General features: G+C 40.7%; 1 protein-coding gene across 2 annotated transcripts in view; it reads left to right on the forward strand.

Annotated features, from left to right (window-relative positions):
* The window catches only part of LOC106522296 (cadherin-20), a 104,019-nt gene that overhangs the window by 86,018 nt on the left and 5,305 nt on the right, over positions 1-12,696 (forward strand). For both annotated transcript variants that reach the window (XM_014015262.1, XM_014015263.1), the window contains exons 5-10: positions 1,852-2,019; positions 3,227-3,414; positions 4,747-5,000; positions 8,752-8,888; positions 10,667-10,788; positions 10,927-11,044. In XM_014015262.1, the coding sequence (XP_013870716.1) occupies positions 1,852-2,019; positions 3,227-3,414; positions 4,747-5,000; positions 8,752-8,888; positions 10,667-10,788; positions 10,927-11,044 (987 nt within the window). The remainder of the gene's footprint in view (positions 1-1,851; positions 2,020-3,226; positions 3,415-4,746; positions 5,001-8,751; positions 8,889-10,666; positions 10,789-10,926; positions 11,045-12,696) is intronic.

A 12,696-nucleotide genomic window follows, 5' to 3' on the forward strand; every position in this document is an offset into this window, starting at 1 on the left:
GTGTGTGTGTGTGTGTGTGTGTGTGTGTGTGTGTGTGTTCAATAAACACAACCATTCCAAAGCCTAAGAATTCTTCAAGAATCTTACTTTGTTAACTTCCCAGTAACTTTCCTACCCTCTGTTGTTCCTTTGAAGAAAAATCCCATCCGTCCATCCGTTCATCTTTACTCGCTTCTTCCTTTCAGGTTTGGTGGGGGGTGGGGGTCCAAGGGGTTGGGTACACCCTGGACAGGTCGCAAGTCCATCACAGGGCTCCTTTGAAGAAAGATTGACCCATTGAAATCCATTATAAATACATTTTCTCATCCAATATTTTTCATATCATATAACAACACATTACTTTGTTTATCCTTCTAATTTCAATTCTTGTAATAGCTCTGCTTTCAGGAACGCTATAAAAATCTCAGACGGGTCTGGAACTTACCTGGAAGAAATAGTATATTCTTCATGGTAGCAAGATGCTCTCAATTTTTTTTAATATAAAGAGCAAAAACACAGTTGTGTTGTGCTCAGTATTGACTCTTTGCAACTACGTCACCTAGTCAAGTGGGAGTTTGAAGTGAGGGAGGGGAGTGTTAAACGCAGCGATTGTGATCATTTTCACAAGTTATTTTTGCCAGTATAGCCATGGATGTTTTAGGTAGAGGGCTGAAGCATTTTTAGGGTGCTTCATTTTCATACACTCAGAAAGTTCTATCGAGTGGAACGTTTTCATGTGGTCRAACAGATTYGATGAGTTTCTGATGCTCGTTGTTMCCACTCGCCGGCACATTTTAGAGCAGATTGAAAACTTAAGTTTGTCAAACCTTCAAAACCCAAACTGTGTCCATGCCGCTGAATTTAGTATTTTCTTTCAAATCAACAATTTCTTTTTTTTCTACTGTGGACACTTGTTTACCCACAGCTGTTGAGCTCATTTTGGCGCTGTGTTGTAGGTAGCGTAGTATGAATAGAGCTGTAGCGCTGAACATTGGTGTAGTATCTATCAATTGAATTTCTTTAAAAGTCATTTCACCTTTAATATTTTGTACCCTGACATAAATCGATATTAAAGTATTGTCCAATGCAAATTCGTGAATACACATAGGGCTCCCAGTCCTTATGGTTGATGGCGTGTTCTGTCCTCATCCAATACATGCATTAAAATGACAGGTTTGTTTTGTTTCATTGGCTGCTTGTTCAGCTGTCCACGCAGCGCCCTGTGACCCTATTTCTACAGATAAATCAACTAAATGAAAGCGATATTAGGCTACCAATTGTCTGTATTTTAACTAGCTGAACAGGAGTTTACATGCTAGGTTGTTTTGACAATGGTTAAAGCGGAGTTGGCCGCCTTGTGAAGAGCATGACGTCATGTGCAAAGGGTCAAAACATTTAATACAAAACAGAAGCTCCACCTTCAAGACTAAAGAATCCATGCTTGCCAATCGGGACGACATCTGTTGGCTCGAACTAAAACACGGCATCGATGGTAGGCAAACCAGATTGATGCAGCTCGGAGAACAACCAAGCTGAATGGATGGTCCTCCTAGAATTGACTAGAAAAGGCCCTCAGGGTTTTTTTTAAAAGCCATTCAGATATAATTTCAGTAAGAAAAGTATGACTAAATATAAGTATTTAAAATAAATAAATCTTTTTAAGGGAAACAAAATCAACCATTAAAAATACAAAGTTATAAAGAACCTTCAGAGGGTTAATAATAAAAATGTGTGAGATTTTTAGTCAACAGTCCAGGCGAAGATCTCTCGGACATGACCCTAATCTGTGTCAGCAGTCTTCTGTCACTGACCTTTAAATCACCATGTGATCTGTCTTCTAAGTCCTCCTCCCCCCTTTGTTTCTCTCCTTAGGTGTGGTCCGAGTTTCTTTGGCTGATATGGACCGAGAGACCAGGGAGAACTACACCGTGGTCATCCAGGCTAAAGACATGGGTGGACAGCTGGGGGGGCTGGCCGGCACAACCACCATCAACGTCACGCTCAGTGACGTCAACGATAACCCGCCCATGTTTGACCAAAGTATTTAAATCACTTGTTTTTTGTCCTGTCTCTGCATCCTCCCTGATCTCTCCTGATAGAATAAACTTAGCCTGTTGGATAAGAAACAACTAAAATCTATTTTTAGACAGAGATTTACATGGAAACCTGCAGGAATGGAAAGTGTGAAAACTATTATCTACATGTAAAGCAAACAATAAAGCCTATCATAAGTCCCAGTGGACTTATTATTATATTTGTATAGTAGCTGTAGTAGGTGGAGATGTTGTTCTTGTTGCGGTAGAAGTAATATATTTACATCAAATCCATCCATCTGCTTAGAAAAATGCTGGTCTCTGAGCATATTAAATTTGATATCAAGAATTAATATTGACTTGCTAAAACCATTAGGATTAGGTCAATCAAAGAAACACAAGTTTACCCTGAACTGCACAGCATCTTAAGTCTCCAGTTACACATAAAGACTTAGTGGCCTGACTGCACCACAAACTCCTCCCTCAGAGCATGAAATGAACTTTTGTTTTGTTCTAATTACATTTCAAAAACACACTTATATGAAGTTAATWCTTGACTTGTATGTCTTGTCAGCAATGTGTTTCCAGACTTTAGCTGCAGTGTTTCTGTGATGACGACTCATTTATATTCACATGAACTATTCCTCTGTCCAACTTGTTTTGTAAGAGCTTGCAGAGTTGTGAATCCCTCCGCCTGCTTCTGGCCACCAGTTCCCATCTGCACTTCCTCCTCTTTYCCCCAGCCCCCTCATATTGTCTCTTTCATAATCCACATTACTTTTTTGTCTCATTATCAACCTCCTGAGCTCAGAGGTTGTTTCTCTCAACCGGTGGCTCTAGACAAAGTAAAAWCTCATTTCCCATTCCCGCCTCCGTCACCAGTCACTAACCATCACCAATTAGCGCCATCACTCTGAGGGAAATTTGATTGGTTGTGATCAGGGACTCTTAGCAGACGTTTCACAATAAACTGTGGGGAAAACCACAAATTGGGCAGCTGTCACCTTCTTTTTGAGGTTAAACGGTAGATGAGATTCAAGCCGGCCCACGAGACAGCGTATAACCCAACTGTGAGGTCATAATAGAGCCTTTTATTTTATTGTGCCTGATACAAGTGATTTGGAATCAAGAGAGCTGTTGTGATGAAAAGAAAGGGTTTGCCTCCCTCTAGAGGACAGAGAAGTGAATTAGTTTTTGGTTCTCTGTGTACTCAGGGCTGTATCAGATGAGCGTGCCTGAGTCAGCGCCCGTGGGCTCCGTGGTGGGACGGATCTGGGCCAAGGACAGAGACATCGGGGTCAACGCTGAGATGAAATACAGCATCATAGATGGAGATGGGAGGGACACCTTTGACATAAGCACTGACCCAACCAACCTCTTTGGCATCATCACAGTGAAAAGGGTAAATAACATACATATTACATAATTACACAAGTTTAAATGTTATTAATTGGTCTCTAAGAAAATGTTTTTTTAAATAAGTTTTAAACAGTTACAACACTGATATGTATGGAGGGTTGAATGTGCCAAATCTTTACTTACGTGACTTGTTGAGGGTGGGGGTGCGGGTGGGGTGCGGTGGGGCACTTAAATTTATCTTATGAAATGTGGGAAATGGAATACAAAATAGTTGTAATTTGTTTCACATGTAATCATCAATCCAATTCCATTGTGTGCTTTTATTCTAAATAATTTGGGATTTAAATATTTCACATCAAAATCAGTTTTTCATCTTATAGTGACATTTTTTGCTCTTTATACTAATGGGTCATTTTATTGTTTATAAATAAATAAATAATTGTTTTATTTTAATAACTGACAGTAGAAATAAAGATATAATTATATACGTACATTTATATAATAATAAATACTTTTTTTCTTATTCGGAAATGTATTCACAAATAATTAACATCTCATCAAATAGGTGAAAAATGTATTCATTGCATCAATTTTTTTTAAATTGTTTGATAAATAATTAAACTTTTAATAAAAATAACTCATGACCGAAAGAACGAGGTCCCGGATACAAGCGGCCGAAATGAGTTTCCTTTGCAGGGTGGCTGGACTCTCCCTTAGAGATAGGGTAAGAAACTCGGTCATCTGGGAGGGACTCAGAGTAGAGCCGCTGCTCCTCCATGTCGAGAGGAGCCAGTTGAGGTGGCTCGGGCATCTGGTAAGGATGCCTCCTGGATGCCTCCCTGGTGAGGTGTTCCGGGCACGTCCCACCGGGAGGAGGCCCAGAGGAAGACCCAGGACACGCTGGAGGGACTATGTCTCTCGGCTGGCCTGGGAACGCCTTGGAGTTCCCCCGGAGGAGCTGGAAGAAGTGGCTGGGGAGAGGGAGGTCTGGGCCTCCCTTCGGAAGCTGCTGCCCCCRCGACCCGACCCCGGATAGGCGGAAGAAAATGGATGGATGGATGGATGGATAAAAATAACTAAGATTTTGAGTACTGACACGTACATCATTTTTAAAAGTCTTGAAGTGTTTATTTGTAATTTTTAGTCATTTAATTCACATATAAATTACTCTTTATTTGAATTTGGCACTTTTGACCCTCCGTTCTACAGTAAAAGCTAATAACCCTGATTTTCTTTGTGCAAAATCTGTAAATTCTAATTTGGTTTTAGCTAAATTCATGTAACAGTTAAGCAACTTTCAATAGTTTTTTTTTTCCATATCCATTTTATTTGTTTGTTTGTTTGTTTGTTTGTTTTTTGCATTTTCTTTGAGCAGCCATTAAACTTTGAGAACAAGCCCAGCTACACCTTGAAGGTGGAGGGAGCCAACATCAACCTGGACCCGACCTACCGCCACGGCGGGCCCTTTAAAGATGTCACCATTGTTCATGTGAGCGTGGAGGACGTGGATGAGCCACCGCTGTTCGACGCGCCGGCGTACTACATCGAGCTTCCAGAAGATGCAGAAATAGGGACGGTGGTGAAAACGGTGTCGGCCCGGGATCCGGACGCAGCCAACAACACTGTGAGGTGAGGWGGAAAAAAATAGGCTCAAAGTTAAACGTTTTCAAACTTTGTTGCTACAAATACATGTCCTACTAGTTTCAATAACTTTATGCTGTTTTTTTACATTGTCAAGTCTCAGCAGAACTCGCCACCAACAAGAAAATACAAGTTTTAACAWGTCTCAATATTCTGTGCCACATTTCCAGAAATGCTGTGGCCAAGTCATGCTTACMTTTCTACATGGTCAACCCATAATATGTCCATTTGGTTTAACTCCCTTTGAATTCTGTTGTCTGCACCTCTTCATAGAACCACAGTGCTCACATTTTATTAGATGTGTTATACAGTATACGTAAAAAATTGGTGTGGTTTTGAGGTTTTTAAAAGGTCTGTTTGATTCTTGTGAAGGAGATGCTCTGATGATTAATGTTACTCTTTGGCCAATCAGCGGTCTGCAGCCGGCTGACGCTGACTCTTCAGCTCAACTCSCAWGTGTRGGTTTTAAGAACARAGCTGAAAGTGGGTGGGACCAGTGTAAAAATGCTCAGCCTGCACAAAAGGGTGAGTCAAACCCATGTAAAGGGGCTATAAGATTTATTGTACTTACAGCCAGTTTTCTAAAAGATTCATTTTTTTCTCCAATTTAGTTGTCTTTCATTATCAATTTAATTTAATTTGGAAATACAAATCTGAGTTTAAAAGAAGACTGTTAAATTGTGTTTGCTGTTTGCTACTCTGGAACCAAAACTTGAGTGTAAAATGAAAATGAAAATGAAAATGAAAAAAGCTTCTCACCAGAATAACTACAGCTGAAAAACTTCAAAAGTTCATATAAAATGAAAATAAAAGTTTGCCGAACTGAAACATTTAGTTACAATTTGCTCCTACTAATATTTAGTTTACAGAACAGAATAATTACAGAATATATAAAACATAAACTGAAGTGAAAACTTTTATACTTGCATTTGATATAATTAAAGCAAGTTAATTGCAGTTAAACTTTTACAATCATCAGTCGATTTCGAATAAAGTAAGTGTACTGTTGCCTTGTCACCAGCAGAGGGCAGCAACCTAACAAAACTTCAAACTGGACACAAATAAGATCTCAACACTCCAGACAGTAAAACCTGCTGATTATTTTGCAGGATGGTTGACAGAAAAAAACAAAGATTTTAATGTGTTTAAAATCCTATACAGCACACAGTAACAAACATTTATTCTGTGGTTTGTGTTTTACACAAACAGAAGCGCTGTGGTGGGGTCAGTGTCCAGACTGCGCTTCTCATAACCTAGACATAAAGTATTTTAATTAGGCTGTAAATCATCCAAAGGAATCAGTAGTATGACATCCCAGCTGTCCCCTTTTAATGCCTTAATTAACTCTAAATGTGACACAAAGGCAGTCGATACAGATGACTCATGTTGCAGTTTATGGATAAAATCGTCTGCTTCTCCACCCGACCAGAGAGGATACTTAAACACTCCAACAAGTTCTGGGTCTGCTCCAGGGGCTTCCTCCTAGTGGGGGCGTGATCTCCAGAGAACATCACCTAGGAAACCTTATCAGGTGCATGAACCACCTCGGCGGAGGTGGTCGAGCAGGTGGTCTGCAAGAAGAGCCGTCAAGGTCAGATTCTATGTAAGCCAGGTGGCAGGCGATGGGGCTCTGGGCATTCTGATTCCTGGCAACACAAACATTTGGCCCTAATTTAATCAACCAACTCCCCTGTAACCTGTCAGGAGCGTTTCTCATCACTTACTACTGCTTTGATGTTTTTAATGACCAATAAATCAAGTGACAGCTTAAAAAAACAAAACAAATAAGCAGCTCTGAAATCTCCAGAGTTGCCAGGATATCAGTGAGCAGTTTGAAAAAAAAATCTGGAAGGTGAGGATGTGAGCAGCAGGTAGTCACAACAACAACAGATGACAGATAACAACAAGCAGCACTGACCTTCAGTTTCCAGCTCCCATTCTTCCTGTCCTTTACCGCCTGCAACCTGGTTGGCAGATATGCTGGAAAACCCACACATTTCTTTTTTGTCCCCCCACTCATAGCGTCTCCCCCCTTCTCATGACAGTGGATGACTGATATTAATAGAGACCCTTTGGGAGAACCTCCCCAGCAGCGGATGTGCCAGTCACGACTTTCCCTGTGTGGCTAACAAGCCCACAAATGCTCTCACAGCTGCCTGCTGCTAAAGTGACTCAAATGTGCCTGTTTGCTAACATCAGGCTTTTATTTTACATTTGATTTGTCTGATGCATGGTACCGAGTTGAAATCTTCATTTCCCCTCCTTTTTGATTAAGTCTGATTACAGTCTGTAAATCACTTCAAGCTGCATTTTAAGTGTTTTATGATGGCAACAGCAGCAAATAGAAAAATGACTACAGCTTTATCAAACRTTTAGATAAWAAGCTTAAATYTGATGYCTGTGGTAATAACTGCAAGTCTTCTTTATTGCATACTCTGAGCGCTACTTGTCCTACTGTTAGCAAAGTTTCTTGGAAACTGTTGGATAGATTTTACTAAAATTACTTGCCACAATCAACTGACCTTAGTCAAAACAAAATGGAAATACTGTACCCCAGGCCAGAGGTCTCAAAYGATGAGGTTTCAACCTCTGCTGGAACCATGGATGTACTATGGGGATTCGTGAAAAAAATGCATATATTCTTTTTGTTTTCAAAGTTGTGTCTTTAAACACTCAAAACCATGCATTCTGCACAGAAATAGAAGGACACACCCCTATCCATACTGRACAGGTCATGTCCACTCTTTCAGGTTCACAGTAACTGACTGAGAGCCTATTAGTGCAGTATTTTTTGTAATATTTCTACAACCAGCAGCTCCTAATGCTAACAGTCGACAACTAATGCCAGTATACACTATATATACAATATCTTCAAAAACTGAGTACACCTCACTTTTGTCACACATTAATGGCTGTGTGTCGTTATTTTGACGGGACGTGTTACACAAGCTGTTTACTGAATACTTTACATCGTATCAAAGGAGTATGTTCAATGTTGTTCCATGAAAATATAACTTAAAATATTTAAAAATATTTTTATATACATTGGGTTCTTACTCCGTTTGAGGGGTCCCAGTCTAAAAAAACACAAAAGACACCTACCTTAGGCAATTTTCCATATACTGAGCTACATCTTGATGTGGTAGTAGCTGAGAGTCATCCTCAATAAATACTCCAAGCACYAACAAATTGTGTGAGATCTTGTCATATCGCATCAGATTTCGTACAATGGTATTTTCAAGGTTGAACAAAAGTTTAGTTTAAATTTCTGAYGTTAAAGGTGGAGAGCAATACACGTTTCTTTAAGAAACACTAGACCTTTAATTTGTAACAACAAGCTTCCTATCAAAGCTGATTGTTTTTCTGTTGTGAATAATGTGCCATATCATCCTCCTCCTCCTTCATGTGCATGCACGGCTGCTTGTCGTAGCACGTCTCTCTCAGTGGGGTGGTTTGGAAAGCGGCCCATGGCGACAGGAGATGAGCCAAGGCGACACTCTGCAGGTTCTTGTGTGCCTGCCGTCTGTTTGGCAGAAGAGGCAGATACTCCGATTAAGCCTCGTACCAGGATCTTCTTCTTACCGAGCCTCCAGGAGCTGCCAGCCTGACGCCTTATCGCACAGACGCACACACTCTGGATTGGTTATGTGTGCGTGCGTGGCCCTCAGATAGGATTACACACAAAAGTGCCCTTTGTTGAGCTCTGATCTCACACAGCTGTGTCACCTTGTGTCACCAGGTACTCCATCGAGAGGTCCAGCGACMCCGAGAAGTTCTTTTACATCGAAATCACTTCTGGCTCGCTGATGACGGTGCRTTCTCTGGACCGAGAGGAGACTGGATGGCACAACATCACAGTCCTGGCCATGGAGATGAGTAAGTGTTTTACATGTGTCTGAATAGATGAGCTTTGTTTCAGCACTATAAAGTTAGTTGCTTTTCTTAGGATTTAAACAAAACTTCAACTGAGTTTGAAAATGTATAATAAATCTGACAAAAAAATGTAAAATACAGAATGCAAATGAAAAGAAAAAGTTAGGAACGCTTGAATAAAGAATAATGTCAAAGAAARTGCTTTACTGATGAACAGCAACTACTGTAAACAAAGTTAACAAGCTGCAGAAGCTGTTTAAAATATATGAACAAAATAATTATTTTACTCACTATAAAACTAATAGTTTCACTCTGGCTATGTGAACTGGTGCTTTTACAATTGGTCAACTCTAAGATTTACAAAAACAAMMAAAAAAWCTTTAAAAAGCTGCAGACAGTTTGTAACTCYGACCCGGTGATTTTTTTACAAAGCAGCTCCTGCGGTTCAGGTAACTCAGAAAAGCAGACGCCCTGCAGGAAATCTCACAGCTGGTTGCACCAGAAGTCACCTTGCTTCTTAATCCATTTGYTTTGTTTGTGTGTTTGCGTCTTTGTTTGGTCGACACACCTTAAAGGATGCAGTAATGGAATTAATGGCTAATTAAATAACTTCTCTCGTGGCGGCTAATTAAAGATGAGGAAGAGACAGAGAGGGCACTCATAGGACGGTGTGAAGAGGAAACGATGAAGGAGCAGAATGGGAAATGAGCCGGAACAAACTGAAGATGATTGATTTACACAACCTGGGCTTGAACCTGCAGCCTCAGGATTGCGAGACCGTGGCGCTGACCATAAAGTTTATCCTACATATTTGATGAGAACTGTGCTATTATATGTTCTCTGTCCTTCTTTACTCTTAAGAAAGGTGAGACTATGTGCTACTAGTGCCTTTCATGCTTTCATATTTCCATATAGCAACCAATCAAAATGCATCACTTAATAAGCCTATATAACAACGTTACTGTATTGTGGATTATTTTATTCTTTCAACACAATAACAAACTATTACTCATAGAAAAAAACACAAATAAAAACAAATATATGTTTTAATTGTAAGTGCTCAACTTAATTACTTACTTACTTAGTAGTAATGGTTATAATGGTTTGCTTGCATTATGTTTTTATCTGGCTTTGTGTCACCTTCAAATTCTCCGGCTATTTCTTATTAATACAGAGATAATATGCGTGCCGTGTGTGCCATTTTTTTTGTTTTGTTTTGTTTTATTTTGTTTTGTTTCATTTCGTTTTGTTTTGTTTGTAGTCCATCACAAAAGTATTTTTGTTGACCGAAAGTTTTATTACTGGTATATATTCCATGCATTTTTAGTTATACTTCAGTAAAAAATGACTTTGTACACCACACTTTAAATTTATGTTAAATGAACTTTTACTCGCCCGGATTTTCACACCAGTGATTAACTAAAATGGTGATGTTTAGGTAAATTGGAAGCTTAAGCCATGAATTAAGTACTCGGAGCATCGACCTTCAGAGCCAAAGTCGCACCACTGATTGATTGATCATGTGATGAAACCTGAGAAAGTAGTTACTACCCTGTAATTGTGTTTCTATAGGCCATTACACAGCTGGTTAAGGTATGCAAATTGCTGACTGTAATGAAGAAAAATWGAATTGTGATATGAGCTTAAGAAGCCATAATGTGCTGCAGGCTCGCAGTAAATGAGGGGAAKATTAAAGAAGCCACGGAGGCAGCTCAGTGGGATATGTAAACARGGATGTGTCTGCTTGCATCTTAAAGCGTCTAAACTGTGTTTACCTGCAGATAACCCCAYGCTGATTGCGAGCGTGACTGTGGCTGTGAAAGTCCTGGATGTGAACGACAATCCTCCTTCGCTGGCTCATTATTTGGAGACGTAYGTTTGCGAAAACGCCAAAGCGGGACAGGTAAACCCAAAGCCGCTTGTCTGCAAACCCAGTTTTAGTTGATCCTGTTTGTTTTCTGTGMTCTGATTATCTCAAGATCCAGTAAAATTGTGTATTTTGGAAGAACTACATTTATAAAGGGTGTCCATTGTGTTCCAGCTGATCCAGACCGTGACAGCCGCTGATCCAGATGAGCCTCTGGGGGGTCAACACTTCTACTACAGCTTGGCTCCAGAGGCCGCCAACAACCCGAACTTCACACTGAGGGACAACCAAGGTAGACAWTCAGTCCCACTCAGAGTGTGACAGGGTTAACTGCATGTAGCACAGCCAGACGCTGGGCAAACCCAAACACTGTGAGGGAAGGATGCTGGRTCGAGGTCCAGTATGGTCTACTGGTTAGAAGGTTGCTCTGGCTAAAATCCCAGCAGAAAGTTTTCCGTGTATTTTCATGGCATCATTTTACATGGTAGCTTCTACAGTGTTTTAGATCATTGTTGGTATTTTCATGTAAATTAAAACATTTCTAGAAACTGTGCAGTGTTTATGGATGTTTTTAGAAATTACAAAAAATGAGACAATTTGGGGAAAATGTGTTTCTGTGTGGACAATGTTTTAGAGTACTAGTTCCCAACTAGCCCAGTAAAAATCAGCCTCTTGTTCTACACTTTGCTTCGTACAGAGGGTCTGAACCAGAGGTGCCCAAAGTGGGCAAAATTGGCCCGCTAAGCCATTTGATTTGGCCCACCAGCAGTTTTCCTTTGTTACTATTGTAATTATGTTAAGATTAAATATAAAATACAGGTAACTACAAGAGACATTTAGATTAGATTTAAGCCCTTATCTCGATTTGCACACCTTGTAAGACCACATATACTCAAATTTTAAATTATGAAAAGTCCCATGAGCCTTTGCTGCCCAAGCATATGTTGAATTTTCTCCATGTCCATGAGCTGAAAAAAAATTAAAAGATTGCGGGCAATCGCACCGGCTGCTAGCTTATCAGGAAAAATAAAACAACTTTTCTTAAGAAGTATTTGCATTTCTTATATTATTGTATTTGGCCCGCGGCCCTCAGATTGATTTTAATTTTGGCCCTCTTGGGGAATTTTTTTTTTATTTGGCCCTCTCTGGGAAAATATTTTTTAGTTGTGGCCCTCTCATGGAAAATGTTTGTGCACTCCTGGTCTGGACTCTCAGCTATTGAGAAATGTTTGCTCGCTGGACTCAATTGAAGTTTAAAAAGGTTAGATCTGATTTTACCGAAACGTTAATGCTTGGCAGTGACGTATGTAGTGCGCCAGCTTCACCATGAAGGAAGCTAAGCTAATAAGCTAACCGGAAATTGTGTGTGCTGTAAACAGCCATCCMCTACTGAGAGGAGAGAATTCTGAGCTGAACAAGATGGCTGTAAATGAGTGCTGTTGGCTTTGAGAAACAAATTCAATTTAATTTGRAAGGCTTGTCAACACGGACTGGCTTCATTCACTTGCTCTGCTGCCRTTGCTAAACTACAGGCAGACTGAAGCAGAACAGAAAATCAACGTCGTTCACAACTTATCCTTCTGTTCGCTGATTGGCCTGGTTGAGATTCTACCGGAGAAAATCATGTCAATGGGAGAAAGCACGGAGCAGAAGGGAGATTAGAATCAAGTGGAAGCACCAACAGTACATCTGGGGGTGAGGGTGTGGGTGTCAGGGTCTTTATTCCCATCCCGTTCCCCGACTGCCATTTGGGGAGGGGGTCCTGAAGAAGGGTGGGCTGTGGGTGGGCTCGGGGCTTGGACGGTCGCCGGGGGCGGGGCTGGCTCACCATCCTCCCTGGTGCTGCTTGGTCTCCTGAGGGTGGCTGCCGGGTTCCAGGGGGCGGACGGCTGGGGGGGTGCACTTGGTCATTGGCGGTGTGGTGGGGTGGTCATGGGTGTGGCT

The sequence above is a fragment of the Austrofundulus limnaeus genome, unplaced genomic scaffold, assembly GCF_001266775.1.
Source record: "Austrofundulus limnaeus strain Quisiro unplaced genomic scaffold, Austrofundulus_limnaeus-1.0 Scaffold126, whole genome shotgun sequence".
In the NCBI taxonomy this organism is placed as follows: Eukaryota; Metazoa; Chordata; class Actinopteri; order Cyprinodontiformes; family Rivulidae; genus Austrofundulus; species Austrofundulus limnaeus.